The following is a 27,130-nucleotide window of genomic DNA, read 5'->3' as shown; positions in this document are numbered from 1 at the left end:
AATGAAGTGCCAAAGATTACCAAGCTGTTACCAAACAGACACAGGAACTGTCGATGGACTGTAGTAAAACTATAGCTGGACTATTGATTTTAATTTGTGGCAGCATTTCAGAAATCTACAGTCTTTGTTTTAGTCTAAGAGATGATGAGGTTTCTCTTTCTTTATTAACACGGGAAACACGAGATTCAACCCTCATCCACACACAATAGTAATAAAACTAGAACACTAAATCCTAAGACCACAAATCGACTGAACGTTACCCACGCCAGTGTTCTCCAAACTTGCTTTGCTTGTGGCAACTTAAAATAAAGCAAAAACGACCTGAGAGGCTTTTTTACAGGCTTTGGAGGGAATATTTCCACCAGCAGAAGGAACTTAAGCGCACCTCGTGACAATACAATCAATGTTCCCCCTAATTTTTCATGTGTCTGAGCGAACACACAAACTCCCTGAGCGGTCCCTTGGATCACTGTGAGCGACATCAGACGTGTGCACTGTGGTCACGCCAGCATCCATCCAAGTTACATGTTTATTAAAATAATCAAATTACAGCGTTTACATTTATGTTAGACTACTTTTAATTAACTGCTTTAGCCCACTTACAATGAAAATTTAAAAAAATCTAGTCATTGGCCTGTGTAGCATGTTAACACTATTGAAAGTAAAAATAACTTGAACTCCAATTTTGAAAACACAACTTTCTTTTTTTTCCCTTTTTTTTATAAAGCTCTGACTTGTATTATGAGTCTGTGGTCTGAGAGAGAGTCCTGTCAGCAAAATATAGTATATAATGACCAATGTTGGGCAATTAATTATATAGTTACTTCTTCAAAAAAGTAACTCACTTTGGCAAACAACAACGTTTTTTGCAGCTATTTTTTTTTAATGCAGCCAAGGCGTTTTTAAATAAACATTTCAAACTATTTACAGAACAATCAGCTGTTCTGCATCAAATCTGATGCCAGACAAATTATTTGTGCCACTCCAAAAAATAATTTCTGTCCTCTATGAGATAAAGGAGAACAACAGCCTGATACCTGCAGGCCTGACAACAGGAGATGCATCACTCCTGTAACACCTGTAACATTCAGCAGTCGCCTCATTGTTCTGATACACACAACAAAACTATCCGGTTGTTCAGTCTGACGTCACTAGCCGTGTCTGGACCTAAACTCCGCTGCAGGTCCATATATCAAACGATCACTATGGCATTACTGAGAGTTGAAAAACTGTCTAAAGTCTTTCATCTTTAATAAAATGATCAGCGTTCTGCTCTACCAGGTGTAACAATTGAGTTTAACATCCAGGCATCCATGAAAACTGAATTTATGACATTTAACGGAGTTAGAAGTTAGCAGGGAGTTAGCTCGCTAGCTTCTATCTAAATACAATATAGCATGTCGTGACTGCGGGGTTTTGGAAACAAATTAAAACGTACAGCTCTGCTATCACTTCCAGCATAAATGAAGACAGAAAACTAAAAAGCAGTGACGTTTGTAGGGTTACTGAAGTTGGGCTAGCTGGTATATAATGATGTGCCGCTAGCGACACAGCTATGTTAGCATAATATAAACAGGCTAACTTTTTTTCTACTCGATAAAAGTTAACGTGAGTGTTCTCGGTGGTCAGGAACAAATGTAATCGCATGGTAGGATGCTTGTAAAAGGACCAAACTTCAGCCAGGAGAACAACTGAGATAATCCATCCACAATACGAGGTTAGTCATTCATATACTGCTGCATGGGCTGGGCTGTAGTTACATCCTAAGGTTTTAAAAACTGAGCTTAAATAAATGATTAGCGGTAATAAAAGCCGAGGGAGGTCAACAGTGATCACTGAATGTTTTAGGAGCTTTTTGAGATCAAATAGAAGAAAATACATAACATTAAACATGTTAACAACACAAAAGCCATATTAAACGCAGACTACTTTAGACCCGGAAGTAGGATTCGTCACGTCATCACTGAACAATCGGATTGACTACACTACACACTAACTACACAAGATTTGCGCTAAACGTCGCAAATCTCTCACATCTCAAAACACCGCCGTCACTCCTAAAACTTCCCCCCGTTTCTTAACAACTAGATGCCACGTTGCCATATCATTTTTTGATTGGTCAACATGGTACATTTTTTGGACGAATAGGAAAGGGACAGGGGGTGGGGTTTGTTTTTGCTCACAGGCGGAGAGCACTTTCGAGCCTTTTTTACAGTTTCTTAGATATTTTTATCATAACTCTGGTTTACATGGCCGGTCAACACAATTTAAAAACTGGTACAAAGTCCACAGTTTTTCCGTCAATTGTTCCGTCTGTCCTGCTCACATCTCCAATGGTTGTACACGTTGTCATTAACGTGGCTTCACTTGCTAGCTAAAACACCGGTGTCGGCACATAAGGACGCTGTCATAGCCTGACAACGACGTTGATTAGCTGCGTATATACGAATGAGAATCGCATCATTGGCTGGACTATGAGATAAGGTGGCATCGTTCTAATCCCGTACGGGAGCAGCCAGTCACTTACTGACTAACACTGCAAAACAGAATTGTTAAAGTTTTCATTTTAATTTCAATTCAGGTTAGATTTTTTTTGTGCGCAACGCAGATTTTCTGTGCACAGAGACCGTGCCAGCAGTGCGCAATTGCGCACGTGCGCAGTTTAGAGGGAACATTGAATACAATATATAAAACAATTTAATATTCTGCAAACATAAACATGGTCTGCATGGCTCTTGAACTCTGATGGACAGATTTGCAGTGAGATGCTACTTAGATTGTAGGCAAATAATATGCAGATGTTTGTCTTGCTCCACTGGTATGAGGACACAGTGTTGCTGTTGCAGGCTGGTGGAGATGCAAACTAGCTGCACAGTTTCCTGGATCCTGAACACAACCTGACCTGCTTTTAATAACAAACTGCTTAGCAGATCACTGCCTGCCATAGTACACTCAATTCTGCCTGAGATAAGATAAGATAGGTGTGAAAAAAAGGTGTGAGCAACAAAGCGTTTACAAAAACAGAACCTATCCAAATATGTAAAAACAAGCTTTTAAATTCTGCAGAGTTAGTCTTTTTTACATGGAAGTCTATGGGACTGACCCACATTTGAAGCCAGCCTCAAGTGGGCATTAGAAGAACTGCAGTTTTTTGGCACTTCTGTGTTGACTTTATTTTTAGACATAGACATTAGAGCTGGGTATTTAACTGGTATCCATAGACAGTGTAAAACATGGACGTAGCTTCCAGCTCAGAAAAATGAAATTTAGCGGAAGGCCTCCAGCTGGTAATAGTTGTGGTCGCAAAAAGATTTCTGGTCCGTCAGACTTTTATGGGAAAACAGCTTTCTGACTTGACTGCTGCAAACACTTTCCTGATGAGTTAATGGGCTCAGTCACTTGTTCTGTATCAAACTGAATGGAAAAGTAAGCTTTGTAAATCTTGAGTGTCTGTAGTATAAAACTATGCATTCATTAGCTAATGAGGTTTCAATCACGAATCGTCAACCAGTGAGTGTCCGACTTCACGTGCACTTTCTTGTCACATCCATTGTTTTGCAGCATAGCTAATCTCAAGGTTTAAAAGGGGGATTTCAGTCAGTGGGTATCTATGTCCCTTGTTTATATCCTGTATTCCAGCATCACACAAAAAAATAAATAAAACAGGTGCAGGCCGTGCACAACAGTTATAGATTAAGAATTCCAACCTGTATAATTTATTCAGCGATTTAAATGATTTCGATTGATTTTGTTCTGTAATCTTTTTGTCAGTAGGAAAGCGTAACCACCAAATATCAAGCTTATCTCGGAAGACTGAGTTTAAAGATCTATAAATGGTTTTCCAACAAGGGGAAAATGAAAACATTGAAACAGCAAACATTAAAAAACTTCCTCCCTCTAGTCCAATCATCTTTTGAATAGCAAAATAAAAGCTACATGAGAGGAAAGTAATGATGAGAGCACATCAAAGAGATGATCTGAAAGGCAAACGTTGAAACAGCAGTGAAGAGATGCGGGATTATGGACAACAGTAAACACAAACAGTATGACCAACTGAGTGTATATTTGTATATGTGCTCAAGGATAAAGCAAGTGAATCTCTGTTGGATACGAGCATCCAATGCATGTATATTGTGATGCTTCATCTGTCTCTCTCTCTCTCTTTGCCTTGTCGCGTGAGTGAGGTCGTGAGGCTCAGAGGGGACAAGGACCGGGAGTAAGGAACTGCTCACGCACTCTCCAAAATGCATCAGGGTCTAATTCCCGGCAGCTAAAAGATGTCCTGAGGCTACTTTTAAAAATCGTGCTGATAAATCAAGCTTCAGCTGACTTCATCAGTCATCATTTGTGTGTGTGTCACACTTAATGAAACTAAAACAAGGCAGACCATCAATTACACAAAACAACACCTCAGGATCGATATGCATTTAGACAGCCTGTGCGTGGTTAGAGATGTGCACGCGCGGACACCCATAATGCAAATGCACACACGAGCTCTAGTAGAAGTCACACACACACACACACACACACACACACACACACACACACACACTTAGCCTATTGATTGAGCTCCCTGTTAGCCATTTTCTCCACTGGCTGTATGGGCAAACTGAAGGGTTACAGCTTGCAGTCTGTTCCCACTAAACCACTGTCATCTATCTACAGGTTAATGAGGCTCAACCAAGGTTATTTTTTTCTCTCATCTTTACTGTGCTTAGCAGCAGCGTCAGAATTACACACATAATAAAAAATATCCAAGAGATGGTAGAACTACATGTAACTAATGTTTATTTGTGATACAAATCTGGGTATACACCGTTAGACAACTGCAAAATAAAATAAAAACATGATTAAGACACAGTATACATATTGGATGTACTGAGATATTCCTGTTGCACGACTTGCAGACACTGAGTGAGCGCTCTAAAAGATTAATTAGCAAAAATACATAAACAATCTACGTGTTTCGTGGGCGATCGTGGCTCAGGAGTTGGCAGGTCGTTTTGTAATCGGAAGGTTGCCGGTTCGAGCCCCGGCTCAGACAGTCTCGGTCGTTGTGTCCTTGGGCAAGACACTTCAACTGTTGCCTGCTGGTGGTGGTCAGAGGGCCCAGTGGCGCCAGTGTCCGGCAGCCTCGCCTCTGTCAGTGCGCCCCAGGGTGGCTGTGGCTACAATGTAGCTGCCATCACCAGTATGTGAATGTGTGGATGACTGAATGTAGTGTAAAGTGCTTTGGGTCCTTAGGGACTAAGTAAAGCGCTATACAAATACAGGCCATTTAGCATTCTCGTTAGAATTTACTGCTGCATGTGTTCCCACTGTAGGAAACTCGGTTTCTTTCGTAGTCACAATATGCAAGAAAAGTCTTTGCCTGCTACAAGATTCATCAGATATTACTGCTGATCAAATAGATGAAACCGAGAATTAAATATGCACCATCCTCTCTATAGACTGTATATAAACGATAGAAACAACCACGACGTCACCCACTGGTTAGCAATCATTTCTGTTCTGCTTCTTTGCTTCTGCTTGAACTTTGCTGATCAGACAGTTTTTAATCAGCATGAAATAAACTGAGTGAATAAAGACCATGAACTCAGCAGGAAACTGTTTACACAGGTTAACAAAGAAAGCAATAGTCCCACAGATTTCTATAGGACCTTTCTGCATCTACAGTTATCGCCATCTGGTGCTTTTAGACAGAATGCAGGCTTAAAGCACTTCCACATTGGCTCATTTTTCCAACTGGGAAGCTACATCCATCTCTCTTACTGCCTGTGAGGGTAAAGCATACTCTGCTTTATCTTCTTTTTTTACTGTAATGTGTGATTGATACTTCTGTGTATATTTTAAATCCTCTACTTGTGCGGGTTGTGCCTGCATTGCATTATGCATTTTCAGTAGATCACGCTATTTGGAGCTTCTCACTTCGAGTTGATCCAGTACTACTGAAGGAGAGTGGACATTATGTTACGGCATAAATTGCGGCATAGGGTTGGGGTCACGACGTCTACATTTAATGCATAAGAATAAGTAGCAGAGACGATAACTTACACATTGGAGATCATCATTGATAAGACTTGACAAGTTACTGACACCATAAACTCATTAGGAAAGCTCATAGAGCAATGGAGCTGAAGAACTGTTTCCCTGAGAGATTCATTTTGGATCTATAGTTGTCCCTGCTGGCTATTAGGAACAAAACGCAGACACATTTGTTTTAATCATCTGTGTCCATCATTTATATACAGTTCATAGTCCTATCTCTTGATCTAGATTGAACCATGTGACATAAAGTTTCTATAGCTGTAATAGCTATTATTGGTGTCACAAATGTGGCTTTGAACATGATAGCTTTGATTTTATGCTGAGCAAGCGTATCGACCGAAACAGCAGAATGTTAAAAAAAAATCCAAAAATCCATGGGATGGGTGTAATGGTACCAGTACCAATGGTACTGGTGAGAAGACATATGGTTGAGGAAGTCTGCTTTGACGATATGAGATGAAATTGAATTAGATAACAGATACATAGATGAATACTGTATTGATCCCACAAGGGAAATCACTGCGTTACAGCAGCAGGATAAAGAATAAAAATAGTTCAGCCTACAAAAAATAAACCCTGTTGTTAAAGTCAACTTGGCACAGGTGGATAGTAAGAGCCTTACCCTGTGAGGAAAATGTTTGTAACTGTGATAAAAATAAATGCATTCATAAATATTATGTACATTATAAATTATAAGAAATAGCGACAAAAAGGTATAATAAAGAAATATGTGTGTGGAATTTCTTTTATTTTTTTTCCTGGACCCATTTTGTGCTGTTAAATTTCTTTAAAAACTCTCATCTCCGTCTGAATGTTTTCCTGTACCCTTTCCTGACATGTCATATTTCCACTTCATTTAGCTGAGTTAATTAGAGCGGCCAACCTGACTTTTGCTGGCACAAAAAGCGTTACGCAACACAGCGGCAGTCCAGTTCACGACCGCAGACAAAACAAATGCGACCCTGCATGGCTTCATTCGAACTTATTGTCTTGGCAGAAACATTCAGATTTAGCTCGGGGTGAAATCGACGACAAACGCAAACAAGTCTGCCGTACAGATGAAATTACTTTTCATACCACTGTTCGCTGTGCTTGAAAAGCAGGGGAAATTTCTATTGAAGGGGTGTGTGGGCATATTTGGAAGTGCTGAAAAAGGAAGAAAAAAAATCAGGCACAGCAAATGTTACATGAAGTCTGCTGTAAGATGTGCCCCATGTCAAATGTACAAAACAAATGAGCTGTTTCTTTCTTTTCAAGCATAGATGCAGCACCTTCAGAGCAGCTCTGCTGAGGAGGAGATGTTACAGGGCAACACGGAAAGTAAATGTTAATGGCTATCACACAGACACCCTGTGAACCCAGCATGGGAGCCTGCCAAGGACTCCTAAACCGCAGCTTGAAAACCACTAGGGTTACACACACACAGCGCAGGCATACCGAGACACGACGCTGAAGCAAAGGAAGCTCAGAGCAAATGAGATACACAAGCTCACACCTTCACACAGAAAATGGATCTCTGAGTCCTGCTGGCTTTCAGACAGACAAATTGTCTGTCTGCAGATAATGGAGCCTCAGAAGTGAGGATGAGGAGCCATCCTGAAATTCATATATTAAAAAAAGAGAGAGCGAGACTGAAGAAGATGCGTGACGAAGAAAAAGTCAGAATGAAATAGGAGAGCGCAAAAGAAGACATCTGGACGGAGTAATAGAGATAGGAGCGACTCAGACAGAGAGGGGGCATGTTAATTAGGGACTAGGTTGATAACAAATGTATTAGTGGGCCTCTGAGGGAAGGCATATGGAGAGGCAGGGAGAGGAAGCGGGGTGAGAGAGATAGGAAAAGGTTAACAGAAAGAGGAAAGAGAGGGGAGACACCAAAGAGAAAGGCACAGTGAGACGCAGGATAATTATGAATTAGTTGATAAAGAAGTAATAAATGTCCTGAAGGGGAGCAGGAGTGACAGAGGACACAGAAGCGCAATGAAGGAGAAAATGAAGACTGGGATCCGTTTGATAATAAACTTTGAGCGCTGAATGAAAAGTTATTACCTCGCTTATTTATTAAGTTTGATGGATAACACTTCCTGCTGGGAAATAAGCAGAGGGGTGCCCTTTGGAACGCCTTGATGGCATTCTTCACTAAACAGAAGCACCTAGCACCACAACTCAATGGCCACAGCACAGCAGAGCCTCATGGGAGCATTTTCCTACCTATTTCACTCAGTTAAATATTATGTCCTTGCAAATATTTTGATATTAAACCAGATTTGCTTGGTCATCCATTCAGTTCAAAAAGAGCTCGAAAGTGAAAGTCCCCGTGCCTGTGACATTTCTCAGCCGCATGGTTCGTGTCCTTCATGAAAGTCAAGTTTTTCTATGGTGTGCTTTTATTACTGAGAACATGACAAAGCAAAAAAGAATCTAGCTCATGGGAGGAAGAAGAATAGAATTTATGCTTCACACAGAGACATCGTTCCCAGACCTCTCATTCTTAACCATCAAATCTTATCTCACTGAACACACTGGTGAACGTATTACTGATATACACTCTACAGGCTTTATATTGCCTACAATGGCAGTATAGAGGAACTAATTTTATGCATCGTGAGAGTCCAGAGCCCTGCACATATAAGCTCACCATGCAACGTATCGTGAGAAAGAATTTACATCTAGATAAAGATAAATGTTAAAAATTAGTTGTAAGAAAAAGAGAGTCCTGTACATGTAGCAGGCAATGTGTGTGTATGTATAAGTTGTCAATCAAATGTCAGTGTAATAAACAAACAGACATCTTCTTTTTCATTGCAGTAATATGAACGGATTTTCCTGGTTTCTAAAAGAGGGTGTGTCACCAGGGTCACCCTCTGACTGTCTGCAATTTGATACATGCTTCCTGCAAATATCCACAAGTTCTCTTATTATTGAGGTTTGTTTAAAGATTGCACACTTTAAGGTACAATATGTAATTTTTGAGGTTATTTAATAGAAGAAAAAGATTGTTGTACTCATAAATAAACACAGATTATTGTGTTAAATTAATTAAATCTTCCAACAAATTGATGCATTTTCATAAACATAATCTATTAAAAATACACAAGAGGAGACGTTTGTGGAAGCGGCCATATTGAATAAATGGACACTGGTGTTCCACTTAATTTTATTGATGTGGCGAGAGACTGGCCACATACATAATTTCAAATTGTTTCAAATTATTTATGACGATTTAACATTTGTACATACATTTTTTCATCGTCTATTTCTCATTATGTTTTTCTCTGCACACACAGCAGGAAGGAGCGCTTTCGCAGATCATTCATCCCAACAGCAGTTAGACTCTATAACGCCTCAATCACGATGTCATAAGTCACTGGACACTGTGAACATCCACGGTCACCACTTCATGCATAATGGACCTTCCATGTGTATGGACATGTGTAGGTATATATGTATGTATATGTATAGATATGTATATTTAGTGTGTACATGTGTGTGTGTGTACATGTGTATACATAGGAATAGTGGTGGTACAATAGTTATGTCAAGCTATATAGTTTGTCTTGCATATTTTCAACCATATCCATAATCACATACTGTGTATGCTACCATTGTATATAGTGTATTATCTTACTTTTTTTTTTCTTTTTTCATTGATTGTACTTATTTGTATTTTTGTATTTCCTTGTGATATCTGTACCTGAGCTGAGGTAACGCAAAAATTTCCCTGTTGTGGGATCAATAAAGTCTTATCTTATCTTATCTTATTTCCCCTCATCCTCTTCCTCCTCATCTCAGGCCTGAACTGGAGTCAGGGCTCTAACATCAAAACGTGCATAAACATACTAATTTATAACTGGTATTGAAACAATTGCTTACTGTTAACTGATTAGACATGTGACATCTGTCTGGATAGCTGAAAACAGGTAGACTAAACAACAACTGGTTATATGCTAACATTATCCCAGCTAAAAACACTCCCCCTCTAATAAACAGTTTGATTATATTCTCACATGTATGAGACTCTAAGTCCACCCCCCCCCCCCCACTTCACTAACACTGGCTAACAGCAGCTAACAGAGGCTAATATATGCTATCAGCAGCTAACAGAGGCTAACAGCAGCTAACAAAGGCTATCAGCAGCTAACAGAGGCTAACAGAGACTAACATATGCTATCAGCAGCTAACAGGTGTTATCAGCAGTTAACAGAGGCTAACAGCAGCTAACAGAGACCAACAGCAGCTAACAGAGGCTAACAGCAGCTAAGAGAGGCAAAAAAGCAGTGATTATTGAGAGAAAGGTTTAGGATATCCTCATCAACTCGCCTCAAAGTTGTTGTCATCAGACAGAAGTGAGCTTCTCTGAATCGCTGACAGGTATTTGACTCCTTTCATAAAGTTTTATACTCTCCTCCAGACTAAATAGATGTGGACAGCCGATATAAACAGCGACTGTACCTAGCATTATGCACTTGAATTGGGACAGATATGGAAACAGAATTTCGTTGATCGCAATCTGCAGTCTACTGACATCTAACGGCACTTTACACACTGAGATGTGACCCATTTTTAGAAAATGCCTAAGTGGTGGCATTGATTCAAGAAGGTGCTTTAAACATTCCTCATCTATTTTTAGCCATATTGACATTACAGCATAACACTGTTGCTGCACATTCATTATGTGAATCTCCCATTCCAACACATCCCAAAGGGGGGCTATTGGACTTAGATCTGATGACTGTGGAAGCAGTGAAAATAACGGCATGTTCAAGAAACCAGTTAAAGATGATTTGGGCTTTGTGATGTAACACATTATCCTGCTGGAAGACAATATCAGAAAATGCACTGTGGTTATAAAGGGATGGACGTGATAATCAACAATACAAATACAATAATCTACAACAATCCACAGTTCAATTTATATCATTTCAAGGAACTTGCCATGCATAAACAAATTAAATACAAAGTGCATTTTTGTGGGCACTTCCGAGAAGCAGTTAAGGAGCTGTTAAATATTATGCTGTATTAATTCAAGATATTTACACAAAAAAACTTAAATCTAAATATTAATATTTCTGTTCTTACCCAAATCCCAAACCATTAACTACTAATCCCGTTGGCGGTTCCCTCTCTGGATAGCCCAAGGGACACCCTGACACACACACACACAGTAAGCTGGTCTTTGGGGAGCTGAGTCCGCCGCTTCAGGGGAAATAAGGAAAATTTCTTATTCTATTTAACGTAATAAAAATAATGACACAAAAGGAATTATCACCATGTAGTACAAGTTAATAAATCGCCTTATTGTCCTCACTGCATAATGATACAACAACAGATTCTGGAAGCATCTGAGGAATTGTGGGGTTCGTTGTGGGTTTGTCCTTTTCTTCCTCATCTTTGGCATTTGCCAGACATAACCTGCCAATCACACAGTTTCTGTACAGCATTTTCCAGACATTGCTTGTCAATCAAAAAGTGCAAGTGGCATCTTTTTCTTCAGGTGTTCTCTTAGAGTGAGTTTTGTCCATCCATGCAGCTGATGCTAATTATTACCCAATTTTTTTATCTCTTCAGGCTAAAATAATAGGACACATCAAACATACTGCTTCCTCAGCTCCACAGGGGCTTTCCCCGAATGAAGGCTCGTCTGCATGACCTCGTGTTTAAAGCAGTAAATAAAACAGGTTTAATAAAGTGGCAACCAGCGTAAAGCTGTGAATCTGAAAAAAGAAAAGTGAAAGAGGTAGTTGGGTATGCTTCAGGCAGTTTCAGAAAATTATCAATTTAACGCAAGAGCAGTGCATGGCTGCTCTAAATATAAAGTCCGACCTGCATCCAAAATGAAAGAATTAAAATAGCACAGTGATAGATCTGATCACATCGGGCGTAGCAGTTCTGTGTCAGAAACATGGACATTGCGTCTTGATAAAAGCATCATTAGGGGCATTCGCGAATGTCTTCAGGGTTCTTGTGTTAACGCTGCAGACCAATTACAATCAAATCAAACATGCAAGGACTGTCTTCCTATATTTCTCTGTCCGCTTTTTATTTTTTCTTTAAATTCTGAGTTTCTCTGGGCCCCGCTGCCTCTTTCTACCTAGTGTAAATAATGTAATTTGTCACAGACAGGCCTCCGTGTAGGAGATGACCTTTCGAAACCTCACAGTAAATTGGCCCCGGCTAGCAAAGCTACGTCATTAGCCCTCTCTGTCTCTGTCTCGCTCTCACTTCCTCTATATCGCCCTGCTTTCAAATTCACTTTTATTACTTCTGTTTAATTTAAAAGTCAGTGTTTAATCTACTGTCCTGTGAGGCTAACTAGCTCTCTCTGTCTGTCTTTCTTTCTCCGCTATATCCCACAGTCACACACATAAAACCAAATCATAAAGCCCTGCCAGTGGGTCATTTTAAAGTCATATTAACTCTCTCGTTTGTTTAATATACATCAAATGTATTATAAATTCACTCTTGCACTAGATCAGGCAAACTACAAAAAAGGCTTTGGTCTGTATTGTGTACTGTACAGTTACAACTTTGCTTGTATTGTGTATTGTCAAATTGACACATAATAAAATATTTTGTCTGAGAGTTGTGCGGGCCTTCTGTAAAATGAATCAAATATTATATTGGCTGAACTACATTAAACATATGTTAAAGTATACGGTTGCATATCTGGAAAACGAGCACACATAAATGATAATGTAGCTAGCTAATATCTAGCTAGCCACGATGTATAAGAATCATAAACAATTTAGAACTTTTATTTGCAGAGAAAAATAAATTAAATAGCAGTCTTTGCTGATTGTTGACAGATTCAAAAGACTTATTTAATGATCGTAGACATCAGGGCTACTCTAAAGAATTTAACAAAATAAAAAATTGTAGCCTTCCCGATACTTGCATTCCTAGCCCTTTGAAAAATGCAAAACCACATCAAAATATCTTTAAAATGTTTTTTGGATTTCTGGATTTTTTCTGAGTTTCCAGCCTGTAAACATGGTGGATGGATTTTAATCTATTTTTTATTTGTTTAGATGAAAAGCAGTAGGTGAACTAGCACTAACTAAAATCAGCCAATTAAAAACCTGACCATCCACACAATCCTGAGCTAAACATTGATAAAACATGAAGGGGATTCCCTCCCGTGTACCCCCTCTACTTTCTGCCTAAATAAATAATAGGCCTACTCATTACAGGTGCAGAGCAGGTTTGGGTTTACAGAAATAAACTTCTGCCAGAAACATCGCAACATTTTGGCATTTTCACCTTAATGATGTTGAACAAAATGAACCTGCTGAAACATTTAAGTTCAGAGGGTGAAAATGCACCACTAACACACAGCCCGACAGGATTCCAGTACATCTGCACATACCTGGATGTAAGTCGGCTTTCTGCCACCATAAAATACTCGCACGGACTTTTGGACAGACACAAAATGGGTATCAGCAGTATCACAAGTGCCAACTACAGCAGAGCAGAGAACTACTAGAGCACTGGGTTCAAGGCAGACTGAGTGTGTGCCTGCAAAGAAAGAGTGTGTCTGTGTGTGTGCGTGTGTGTGTTATCATTCCTCAGCACCATGCTCCTCTTGGCAGATGGCTGTGCCAACCCCGGGACACGGCGTGTGTGTGTGTGTATTGTCTTGGTATCTTGGGGGCACAAGGGCAGAAGCTACCTGGTGTTGACTGCCAAGTCTCTCGTTCTCTTGTGCTCTCTCTTTTTATAAACCCTACAAACTCTCTCTCTCTCTCTCTCACACACACACACACACACACACACACACACACACACACACACACAGACACACACACACACACACACACACACACACACACTTCTACTGAAATGCCGTGCCCAGTCACGACTTTTATTGCATATGTGGTTGAATTTAGTTTTTAAGAAGGTCCAGCCATGGAAAACTGTGTAAAAGATACTGTAGACGGAGGTTGTACAATTTCCCCTTTATGCATTATTAAAGGGACAATTCACCAACAAACCTCATTTGTAGATTTTCCCTTGTCTGCAATGCTTTTTGTCTAACCAATGGAAGTGTGCAGCTAGCTAACAGCTAACTCGACTGAGCGGGAGAATCCGTGATTGTGTCAGAAATCCCTCACTGACTGATAAACCTGTAGATGGATTTATGTGTAGAAGATTATTTTGTGAGCTCAAACAAACAAAAATCCTTGCTGATGCTATTCAGTTAAGGAGCCATATGTGCAGATTGGAAGTTTCACTTTTTTTTTTACATATTCTGACCACATGCAGAAGAATGAAACACATGAAGACAGTTTCAAAGCCACACTTCATATCTCTGCTGTCAAACATTAATGGAGCTTAATTAAGAAAATGATTTGGGTTTGTTTTGGTTTTATGTTATTCTTTTCTTTTTAAAACCTTTATATTAAAATGTGTTATTTGTAAATAAATAACACATTTTAGGCAAAGGTTAAAATATCAATACTACAGTTTAAATATCAGGAGAGCAAATCAATATTTATAGGAAAATTTTATAAATACAGAAATAATAAATAGTAAATAATAATACAGTCACATATTGGGATACAAATTTTTAAGCATAGCATCCACCACTACGAACATTTATTTTTAATATTTCTGTAACAAATACATATACTGAGCATATTTTCTCTTTTTTGAAACTCTAGTGAAACGCCCGAAGGTCTTCTGTTCTTGAGCAGTGAGAGGTAATGTAGGATACTCTGAACAGTCTGTACAGGGTATATTAAATCCATTTGGCAGTGCTAAAAAATGGCAAACTCATTATTTAGTCCACTATGCTGGATGTTTCTTCCTGTTAAAAGGGAGTTTTTCCTTCCCACAGTCACCAAGTACTTTAACATAAAGAGTCATTGGATCGTCGGGGCTTTCTCTGTTTTCTCTGCATTATTGTCGGGTCTTTACATAACAATATAAAGAGCCTTGAGGCAACTGTTGTAATTTGGCGCTATATAAATAAACTGAATTAAATATGGAGTAAGCATGAGTGAGCGATTGTGGACTGAGCTAACGCTTACATCCTGCTTCCTTCTTCATCATCATAGAGACGGAGTACTCTGATGACCATACATAAAACTGCTCACAACATGAATAAATGAATGAATGAATTATTGATACTTTGAGAACCAGACACATCTACAAAATTCCTTTGAAACAAGGAACTCCTGCCAAAACAGTTCAGATGGGAAAAAATGCATAAATGAATTTAATTAGTAGCAGTGACTGTTGTTGTAGCACTGAATGCGTCGCTCTCTACATAAAATGTTAAGCTCAGGTTAAGCGTGTACTCCAAGTTGTAACTAATAAGTCAATGTTATCACATATTCCTGATAATGTAACGTAATAACAATATTGTCCTGCTATCATGACACATCATTCTCCTGCCTGAATTAGTGTTACGGAGCAAACACTGCTTACTAATTCCAATAATTGCTAATGAGAATTTCCCAACAAATTAGTGAACGTTACTCCAAGCAAATACTTGATCAACTAATTAAACAAATTCTTAATTAGCTTTAACAACAAACTGGGGGATGTAATTTCAAGCAAGCTCTCTAGCTAATCTGACCCATTCCACCAAAAAAAATGAATATTATCTTAAGCAAATAGTGAGCTAATTAAATAAAGTCATTACTAAATAAACACGTACACTTTATAGAACTAGAAAGCGCTATGGCACAGTTTTCAGATATATGCAACACTCAGGTTATTTCCTGATGAGTTATGCTCCCCTGCTTAGATGTGTTTCAGAAATTCCGCCGCAGCTCATGCTTCCTTTATCTCTCCTCTGTGCGTTGTCTGATAAAAAAACTACCACAAAACTCATCTTTAAAAAGACATAAAAAACGACTTGTGGCAATAGAAACGTAGGTAAGTACGAGCATTAAGAGGTGGGAAACACTCTAAGACAATGACTATGCCGATAACAGAAGAGCAGCTACAGCACAACAGATCTGATCCCAGGGGAGAGATTTGTTTCAGTTCTGTACAGTTATGCTCAGCTTTATAGTCTAATTAACAGTTACAGGGCTTTTAGTATTGGCAATTGTGATTTTGGCGCAGCATTAACAGAACGATGTGAAACTACCTGTTTATTTCATAAGCCTCTTCACCTAAGTGTTAACACTGTTTGCTTTTTAAAATAACAATATTGCCGCTCAGAGAGAGATATCTCCGTCTAAGTACTTCGGCTGCACTCATGAGTGACTTTACCGCACCTCATTGAGCCACTCAGTGCCTTTTGGGTGTTACCATCTGAGGCTTGTCGTGGTAATTTGTTGTGTGAACTCTCTTTATTTATGATAACTGACTAAAAAGGTTTGGAGGGGTCTCAATGCAATTTTTCACTCCACAACTGAACACTTATTGGATTTATTCAGAGATTTGATGCAATTGAAAAGAAAGTTTGTGCACCTTACTGAGTATGGCGTCCTTTGGGCTAATTTTCTGTGGCATCGTACAAAATAGAGTCCGCAGCAGTAGAGGGAGGCCAATAGTATGCTTACACTGATAAAGATAAATGTTCTGCTGAGGATTTTTATATCCCATCCAGATGGTTACTCTTAATTTTCTTATAAGGCACTAAAGAAAGTGAACAGATGGTTTAGCTCTTTATATGGAGCGTGTGCAAATCCTACAATGTCTTTACTCCAACCCTCAACTGAGCCTCAGTTTACCTGCTAGTAAAGTTTCAACAGCTGACCTCTGTCTTTGTACGAGTTCTGTAATGTGATAACATAATTGGATTGTGTGTCAAACTGTTAATTCAAAGGCTTCATCAACTTAATTATGTTTCTTAAGAATAATGCAATTAAGTTTTCTCTTTCAGTACTTCAATGAAAAACAGCAGCGTCGTTTTTCAAGGCTGTAAGATCTTTAAAGACTAAAACAGAGTGTAAACTGTGAGTAGTAAGTGATAATAATATCTGAAACATAAGTAAAACACTTGAACTCTTCAGTTAATCTAGCTTTATGTTTTCATTTTGGATCCTAATACATCACATATGTTGTATTATCTGTTTACAGCTCGCAGTGTGGAGCACTAAATCCTAAAGGCTAAGCTAAGACAATATTTCGAGTTAATTTGGAGATTCTGATCATTGCTTCCTTGTTGAAATGTAAACACAGCCACAAAGACACATCTGTATAATTTTACATCAAAGTCTCCAATGGATCAACTCCTCACAATTGACTCTTTGGCAGAAATGTAGTAAGATTTCTGGTGTACATCAAATCAGACAAGTTCTTTCAAATCTGGAAACAATATCTTATAACAGCTCTAATCAAACATATTTGATCAGCAGTGCTTCTTAATGGCCCTGCGCATAGTGAAAAATGTCAATTGTTTCCATGAGACCCACAAAGAAGTATGACTTCTGCAGAACTTTGAAGAACATTTTAAACTCATTCTTGGGTTGTTTTAACTTTTTGGTTCAGCCTCTGGTCAATCACATGCTTCATTTGCAGCGTTTAGTAGGTGGAGACCAAAAAATAGCTAAAAGAAGAGCAGATTGTTCTACATGGTTGCAAGCTTTGGGAACATTTCACATGTATTGTTGAAGATTTTTCTGCAGGTTTTTGAATTCCTAGCAATTCCCCCTGTCAGTCTAAGCAACTATCTCCGATAAGCCTTGATAAAAGGTGCCACTCACCCCCAATACACACACACACACACACACACACACACACACACACACACACACTTGTGTATTTCTATCCTTGTGGGGACATCTCATTGACATAATGCTTTCCCTAGGCGTTTACCCTAAAAAATGAATGCCTAACCCTGATCCTTACCCTAAACCTAACCATAACCTAATTGTAACCCTGATACTAAAACCACATATTGAGTCTCAAAAATGCCTTCAAACTCGTGTGGACCGGGATTTTGGTCCTTACGAGGGCTGTTTGTCCCCACAAGTATAGTAAACTATCAATTTTTGGTCCCCATGAAGATGTTAATACCCGTACACACACACACGCACACACACACGCACACACGCACACACACACACACACACACACACACACACACACACACACACACACTTTAATGACAGAGAAGTTAGTTCTAAAGACACAAACCTTTATTTCTGCTGCTATGCTGGAGAATTACAACAGAATAAAATGTATTTAAGATTAGCTCAGCCTTAAACATCTGCAGGAGTAATATTGATCCATGTAACACAGATGAGGAACATTTTTGCAGACTATGTTTTATAATATTTTAGGGACCATTTGCCAGTAATACAGTTTTATGTGTGTTTTCACAGTGTTCAAGTGTTCTACAGAGTCCTCCAGCACTCGTCATTATCAGGTCATGGTAAATATTTTGATAAATAACTATAGAAGTAATAATATTTGACAAGTCTTCAGTCAGGAGGGAGTGCTTGTTTATCGCCAATATTTTTTAATAATAATAATTCTGAATAATATTAATAATGTTAATATTAAGTACTAGTGACAGTTTCTTACCTTTCTGTTGTTTTCTCTTGTTCACTAACTGTGATGTCTTTGTTGATTTTAAACGTGCTGTAGAAATAAAACTGACATTGACATTATCCCATATAAGATTATTTGATTGGTAGATGGTTAATGAAATTAATGCTGCCTTAGTTATGGTTTGAGTAAAATTTATAAAACACTTTTGAAAAAGCAAAGTTTCCTTTTATAACCTTGAGTTGCTTCCTTTTTCTTCATCTCTGCTTTTATTATCAGAGCAGATTTGTTGTGAACCTTTGATTTGATCTTGACTTGCATGAGGGTATTTGGTTTTTTGTGTAGCTTTGAATGAATATAATAAAGATAAAAAAAATTGATGCTTTGAGTGTTTTTTTCTTTGTTTGTTTGTTTTTTCAGCACCACGGACAGTGACTGTTTCCTCCCAGATGGAGTCCAGGTGATCTGGCTACTTTTACCAGCTTCTTCACACCTGCTGACAGAGCTGGCGCTTCACAGCCCTGTGGGATAACTGTACCGCCAGTATGGGATAAAATGGATTTTTTTTTTCCCAGTTAGAAGATTTCTTTCAGTGTTATCTGCTGTCAGGTTGGAGCATTTGTTTGTGAATTCTTGGCAGTTTGGGATGAGACACAGCTTCCTTTCGCAGCCTCTGAGTTGCTGATGATGTGGGTGTGAAGTATCATCAAGTGGAGCTGGTTTGGCAAGCCTAGGCCGATCACACAGCAAGGATGGAAATTTCAGTGTGTGATGAATGATTTTGCGCTTATTGAGCTTGCACGTGTGAGTGAGCTGACTGAGAGCTTGGGAGGATTGATGGCAGATTGAATACCAGACTGTGAGAATGAACATCGAATGCATTGACTCTGTCACCTCCTTTCCCCAAAGATTCCATCACCGCTTCTTGTAGGTTTTCAAGAGCCGGACCTGAGTATTCAACTTTCTGAATATTTGATGGCTTGGTGGGTATTTAATCATCTACTGTGGGATTCAATTTTTTGGAATCCACAAATCTAGCACCTTTGTGGACAAACAGTTGCCACTACTCCACTACGACACACAAGGACAAGGAATTACTCACAGCCTCCTTGGCCAAGTTATTAAACCCCCAAATTGTCTCTGATTCACTCCTCAGTCTGTCTCTCTGTGCATGTATGTGTGAGAGATAAAGCGTTTTAAGTTCATAGAATAATCTGCCACGTGAATGTGTGTGTGTGATTGTAGGAATGCTACTAATAATCTTTGTAATCCTTCAATAGTCAGTAAGACTAGAAAAGTGCTATAAAATTACCAAACATCATTCATCACTTTGTGATAAAATAGCTGAAATAACAACATAGACTGTACATTAAAGATGGACATGGCCACCATGACATCACCCATTAGTTTGTAAACAACTGGTTTAAAGCCTTGAGTTCAGCATTTGTGCCACTTTTCAAGTTTTAGAAGTTTTGGAATAATAAGCGATGATATTTTGGATGAGACGGTGGAGTGGGGAGGCAATCAGCTCATGTTAATTATGCTGGTGAACTGAATTGTGCATCCATACAGTCGGTGCATCACATATGTACAGACAACCTGCTAATTATTTTTAACAAATAAATAGAATAAACATATTATTTCTGTCATCAGTGTTCAATGGATCAGTCTGGATCTCACTGGGCAAGCAAGGAAAGCAGTGCTTGCCCAGTGAGTTTAACCTGCAGTTAAATAATATTAAGGCATTAAAATGTTCAATCCCTCTGTAAAAGTCACCACAGGCCACTCGTCTATACCAATAACCATTTGTCAGTCAGCACAGGTGGTTGATGACAAACAGGCGTAAACCTTCATATAACTTAAAATGGAGACGTAAACACACACTATTATCATAAACAGGGAACAGGGAAGTATCCAACTTCTATCACATTATAAACATGTTTAATTCTGATGTAAAGAGGGGATTTAAGCAGGCGAGCCTATGTGGACTGACTTGCTTTTGTGTTGTGTTGGCTTCATTTTACAGCCCCGCAGTTTGACTATCAGCAAACCTGTTTAATTTAACTTTACATGTATGATGATTTTAAATAAAATTCGTAAAAATATCTTTAATTATTAAATGCAAAAGACAAATTACTTTACAAAGTCACCCCCCTCCCCCGCCCAGCTGAAGACGCAATGATTTGGTCGTTAATACAAAAAAAGAGAAACACGATATTTGGGACAGCCATGGTGTATTTCCCCCCGGATTGTTCTGAAAAGAGAGCTTTGATTACACCTTTGAACAACAATCTTTTCTTTGTCTTCCAGCATTTAAACAACAATAATAAAAAAAGATTAATAATCGGTGTTTCTTCCCGCAGATGTGAACTTTTAGGCTCCAAAACACGCAGCTGGAAACTTATCATTGCATGCTGAGGATATGTGTAATCAATTCTCTAATTAACTACTTAAATGGTTCAACCAATCACCATCAGCATCAATTAACATTCAAAGCGATCTCCCCCAGATTCCACTGCCATGATTAGCCGGCTACATGATGGGCAATTACAGTGAGGAGCACGCGACGCTCAATGCAAGCCATATTACAATCATACAAAAGCCTTCAGATCTCCAAGCGAGAGAACGAAACGAGGCAAGATGGGAGGAGGGAGAAAGAGCAACAAAGAGGAGAAGAGATGAAAGGGTATTTCTTCAGGAGGAGGAGGAGGAGGAGACCTACAGTGTTCGTTCAGATTTAACAAAGGGGGGAGCTTCAAGATTGTTTTCTCTTTCTCAGCTTTTTTTTTTCTTCTTAAAGGGAAAATCTACTGTCAAACACCAGCCACACATCAATGGTGCGTGACAGACTTTTAACTCCAATCTGAGTGATTTTCGTGGTTTCTATTGAAGGTGCGTGTCGTCTTTTATGCCTGTAAAATCCATTGTAAAATTTCAGGAGGAAGATCTATTTGAAAATAACTCGCTGCATTCTGGTTCCCATCTTCCAGCGGTGCCGTTATCTTTGTTATCAACTTGGACAGCTGAGCCCATTTGAACATTTATTAGCACAGAGTCGCCAGCAACATCAAAAGCGGCTTTTAGAGATGTTGGTACAAGCCGATGGTTAAGAGACGATATCGGACAGGAAAAGCATAAAAAAGTTGGCCTCCATTCTCAACTGAAATATGCTTCAATTGAATTTCAGCTGAATTTATTTAGCTGTTTTTATTGATTTATGGTTGTTTGGGTAACGGTGCTTTTGGATGGTCTTTACTTAACCCTCTGAGGTCTAAGCCGTCATTGGTGATGAGCCCTCTCCAACCCTAACCCTAATTCTAACCCAGGGCTAGATGAATCTTTTTGTATTGACCTGTTCTTCCAAGGCTTGTAAATCAGGGAAAGAATCATTCTCATCGAAAGCTATTCACATTTTTTTCCCCCAAATCTCCAAAATAAAGGATAACGGTTACCACCTGTGATGACTTAGACTTCACCAGGTTTAGGTCTTCTATGGTTTTCCACCTGTCATAAGTTCATAAATTGAAGAGTTAACAAACTAAGAGCACGTGGGTGGGGTATTGTTAAATCTGACAATCTGATTGTCAGATTAAACTTGATTTTGAATCATCTTGTGTCTTCCAAACTGACGACATTGAAATGTCAGGTACATTTCATACGCACTCTTATTTTTAAATAGATACATTTAACACATGAAGGGATTTGGCTTTTTCAAGACACCAGGATGGATTGTGCACTTCTACTGATTGGAAAACTTTGCCTGTTTTGCTTATGGTGAAAAATAATTAGCCTGAATATTTTCTGTTGCAATATGTTGACTATGATGGCTGATGTGATTGAACAAACATATAGGACCATTTTTATCATTACATTTTGCTTTTATTTTAATCATATAGGGGCCTCCCTGTTTGAGAATCACAGTTGGTACTTGTAAAGGGTTGAACGGCTCCACGAGGAGAGTCTCCTTCCTGTTGTGTTGAGCTAGAGCTGAGACTTCTACACTGATGGTGTCTGAGATTCTTATCAGTACAGCTAGTGAACGTAGTGAGGCAGAGACCTGTTGTGCAGTTGATGTCGAGTACTACAGGAAAAAAAACGCAAGTGTACAAGACTCTGTTTTCCTGCTGCTCCCACCAGTTTATTGTAGAATCTCTGAGAATTACTCAACGTTTGCTTCCTTCTGTTGCTTTTTGAATTGGAAATGTGAATATGACGCCTTTCTATTTAGGTTCATTCAGTTTTTATGTTCATTAGAAATTGTTCAAAATAAAGATTTGATTCAAATTCTTCAATATACTGACAATCTGCAGGTTTAAATAAGCCAACTCTACTGACTTCTGTGAGAAGCAGGAAATTAACACGCCCTGCCAAAGTGCCACACTTTAACAACATGACCAGCACTGCGAAGGAAACTGGCAAATCCTGGTGCTTCAACCCTACGTAGGGCTTCTCATAAATAAAATCATTGCTTACACTGTGGACCCCAGTGCTCCATTTTTCTTCTTCTACAAACATAAAAGATTAGGATCGCATCTGACACGTTAATATGATTTGCTATAGGAGAAAGCATTTTTCTTCCAGCTTCTTGTGACTCCCTCAAGGGCACTTGGATGAGTCCAGACCCCTAGGGTGGCACGTGCTGGCTGTAATACACCCACAGACAGCTACATAAACAGACCTGGCGTGATGTTTCCAGATTGTGACTGTTTAATTCTAAATGAGGGAGAAGCTGATCGACACACATAAGCTGCCTTCATTGTTCTGCAGTTTCCTAAAAACATTTTTTCTTGTATTTTCTTCATATTCTTTCTGGCCTAAAAGCCGTTTCAGTGTGAGCCCAATTTCCCATCAGGACCACCTGACAGCTCTGGCGTGATGCAGTGGTGGCAGGGGGAGGGTTACATGTGTAGACACCCCGAGCTTGTTGTTGAGCCCTGAGCAGCTCCACTCCAGCAGCGGGGGGTTAAGTACCTTGCTCCAGGGCCCTTCCACGGTAGCTGCTGAGGGACAGCAGTGTGTGTCACTTTCCCCACTCAGACTCTCCCTGCTGGAATACGCATTCAAAACAGCAGCGTGGTTGCCAAGTTATTGTGCTCCCTCTGTAATACACAGTTAGACTGGAAAGGCTGACTGTTATATAGACCTTACTTCCTACAGTCCTCCTGAATGTTTCCACCAAGTGACAAGAAATATGCAGCATGAAGTGAGACACTTGATAATCTTTTAATAAAAGCTGATATTTTAAAAATGCTGTTGATCCAGAAGAATAAAATCATATATATATTTATATAGATATGACATGCATACATGACAGCATGTATGAAGCATTCTGCCTGCATTGTTTCTGATCGTGCACATGACTCTGCATCAGATTGCTGAATTGGTAAGTGGAGCAATAATTTTAAAAAATTCCAGGCTTGATGATAAATGGCTGATTGAAAGGCAAAATTAATTACTTTGAATTAAAAAAAATTGTAATATGAATTGCAGTTGAAGCTGTGACCTCAACAGGAAGCTGCCCACCAGTACAACCAGAGCCTGACAAAGTGTTCTGAAAGGTTCAAATTGCCCCTCCATTACTTTCCACACGCCCAGTTTCTGCACAAATGAGTGCGAGAATAAATTCCAAATCACGCTGAGAGACTGAATTATGTTTAACTTCTTGCAGATTCCAGCCTCTCTATCATCTTTTTGAAAACCCCAGCATCATTTTAGGCCTCCATAGTGTTAAAAGCCTTAAAAAGCACTTCTCCCCATGTGGCTCTTTGTTCTTATGTCCTCTACTGCATAGAAAATGACTTCACAGAGGCATGCAGGAGGAGCAGAATCCACAAGAATGACTTTCATTATAGATGATAGTACCACTGATACTGATTAATAGTATCATACAGATTTTAGAGTTTTATAAAGGGGCAGCGTGGTGGTGCAGTGATCGGCGCCTGTCGCCTCCCATACAATTATACTGCACTTGCACACCCATGCCTTTTAATGCATAAATAATACCATAAATACTTTGTGACAGTATCCAATAGAGCAACAGGAGACTTCAGTTCCAGTGTCTTGGACTACAGCTGGTGACAGTAGACCTTGTGCTCTTTGGGAACCCAGCAAGATCTGCTTTATGTGGCCTTCCAAGTCACAGCACATCTCCAGACACCAGGGGGAATCGGACACATTCGAGGACTGTCACGACAACAACCAGACCAGCCCGCCTATGTGGAAACACTGTACTGTAAAGCCTGGAGCAGCAACTGGATTTTCAAAATAAGCAACCGGACCATCCAGAAGTAAGTCATGGATGGATGGTCAAAGTAAAAATAAGCCTCAAAATATAAATGTGTGGGATTCAGTGCAGGAAGGTTCTGGTGGAGGTTGTAAATTGTAATTTCGCTTGTTAACCCTGTGATGGGTGACCTGTCCATGATTTCCACCTTTTCTTGCCCTATGATCAGCAGAGATCTAATTAATAATATCATCTTAAATGTTTTTCTTTATTGGTGAACTATAACATTTTCCCAACATGTCCTGAAATGAATCTACTTTATGCAGCTATTCAAGTTAGAAAGCATCACCTCAATGCACTTTTCTAGTCTCGACCTAACATTTAAGCCTTTGGAAGCTCCCACACAGACGGTACATGCAAACTCCAAACAGAACGGTCCCAGGAAGGGACGAACCCAGAACCTTCCTGTTGTGAGACAGCAGTATTAACCGCTTCACCACTGTGCCACTCGTGTGCTGCACTTTAACAGGATGGCAGGAGGTAGAGCAGGTCATCTATTATTCATGAAGGTTGGCGGTTCGATCCTTGGCTGCTCCGGTCTATGTGCCAAATTCTCCTCAGGCAAGATACTTTCTCTTGATGCATTCATCAGAGTGTGTTTGTGTGAGTGAAAGAAAGCACTTAGATGTAGAACAAAGTGCTTTGAGTGCTACATAAGAAACAGTCCATTTAATGTCTTGCCATAGATATCAGGTCCTGATATATAAACAGCGAGCAGATACCAGCTGACTTATGTGCTGATTTTCACTGAGGATCATTTTCAGTGAGAGTGGATGGATCCAGAAGAATGTTTACTGCTTTTAAAATTAGAGTCAAGTGTTCGTCCTGACTGTCAACTAATGAGTTCAGCTCTGAATCAACAACAACAACAACAACAACAACAAAAAAAGGACCAAGTGTGCCAAACAACACGAGGCTGATACAGACCTCTCAATGCTGTCAACAGTACTGGATTTAAAGATGGGGATGATCTACTTTAAGCGTTTACAGTAACAACCACTTTGCAGTGATGCTCAGTCAACACACGGCCAAACACTGACTGAGCGTCATCACTCCATCGCTATGCCTCCATGGATGTGACGCTGCGCCTTTACACCTGCGCTGCACCAGGTGAGCTGAACTGAAATGTCACCAGGACACGTGATTCTTTAGGGACTGAAATGGAGCAAACACTAAACTGCCCAAACTTGTGGGGACGCAGTTCATTCACGTTTACGCCGATCCCTCCATGCTCAGCGCTCCGCCACACTCCCCGGTCTCACGTTTACGCCGAACGTTTTATTTTTATTTATTATTATTTTTAATTTCACAACGAAACAGTAAAAAGCCGGCGTTGCACTGGCTGCCTATAGTGTGTGCGTGTGTGTGTGCGTGTGTGCATGCCTCCCGGTTCATCTCCAGCAACAAGGGCAGCTTTACGGTGACAAAGAAAGACGGTGTGCGCGATTTCTCCGAGACTCAGTTTGGCTGCATCTCCAGACAAAAATACAAGAATCTTTATTTATACCCCAGAAAGCATGTCCGGCCATCCCTCCACAATAAACACACATATGCATGCATTTTATAAACACACACACACACACACACATAAGAATCTAAAGCTGCGCGCACAGGACTTACCATGGTTGTTCAAGCTCCCAGTCTCTGAAAAAGTCGAATTCAAAGAGATCCATTGCCGCTTGGGCTGGTGCTGTTGGTGGTTAAAATCCAAAGGTGGTGCTACGCGGTTCTACATAGGCTACTGACACTGAGTGTGTGTGTGTGTGTGTGTGTCAGAGAGAGAGAGCGAGGGAGAGTAGACACAAGCTGCTGCCGCTGCCAGGAAGCTGCTACGTGGTCGAGGCAAGCTGACAGCCAGGCAGAGGTGGAGGGAGGGAGCGCTCTCTCACACACACAGACACACACACTCATGCTGTGGGAGACAAGTCACTGCAAAAATGTTCTTCATAACAAGCAGAGCTATTTATATTGCACATTTGACCAAAATAAATGTGTGAATCAGTCACTTGACAGCAGCTGGAAAATGGTTTAAATGCCGCCCTTAAAAAAAGTGCCGTGTAATTGTGCAAGGTGTTGACATGTGAGGTTTTTAATCTTCATCAGGCAGGAAGCCACGCATATGACACCACACCTCTGATCTGATCACAAGGTGTCCCATACCTCTAAACTTGACAGTCACCCCGTGTACACAACACAAAAGATTTCTTTTTGTGTGTTTTCACACTCCTTGAAACAGAAAATTACCTTAGACTTTCTTCTGTTAAGAGCCTTTGTGCACACAGCAATGCATAAATACACTGTGCACCATAAAATGCTACAACCAGGATTTTCAGAGACACAAAGGTTGTT

At 39.7% G+C, this 27,130-nt stretch overlaps 1 protein-coding gene across 2 annotated transcripts in view; it reads right to left on the bottom strand.

Moving 5' to 3' along the window:
* The window catches only part of aff2 (AF4/FMR2 family, member 2), a 207,938-nt gene extending 181,348 nt beyond the window's left edge, over window positions 1–26,590 (bottom strand). For both annotated transcript variants that reach the window (XM_085287892.1, XM_085287896.1), the window contains exon 1: window positions 26,402–26,590. In XM_085287892.1, the coding sequence (XP_085144018.1) occupies window positions 26,402–26,454 (53 nt within the window). In that variant the 5' untranslated portion in view covers window positions 26,455–26,590. The remainder of the gene's footprint in view (window positions 1–26,401) is intronic.
* Between the last annotated feature and the right edge of the window lie 540 nt (window positions 26,591–27,130).

The sequence above is a fragment of the Mchenga conophoros genome, linkage group LG2 (genome assembly GCF_057382185.1).
Source record: "Mchenga conophoros isolate Kocher_MC1m ecotype Shallow Benthic linkage group LG2, M_conophoros_male_GT1.1, whole genome shotgun sequence".
In the NCBI taxonomy this organism is placed as follows: domain Eukaryota; kingdom Metazoa; phylum Chordata; class Actinopteri; order Cichliformes; family Cichlidae; genus Mchenga; species Mchenga conophoros.
This window is presented reverse-complemented; position numbering and strand designations above follow the sequence as displayed.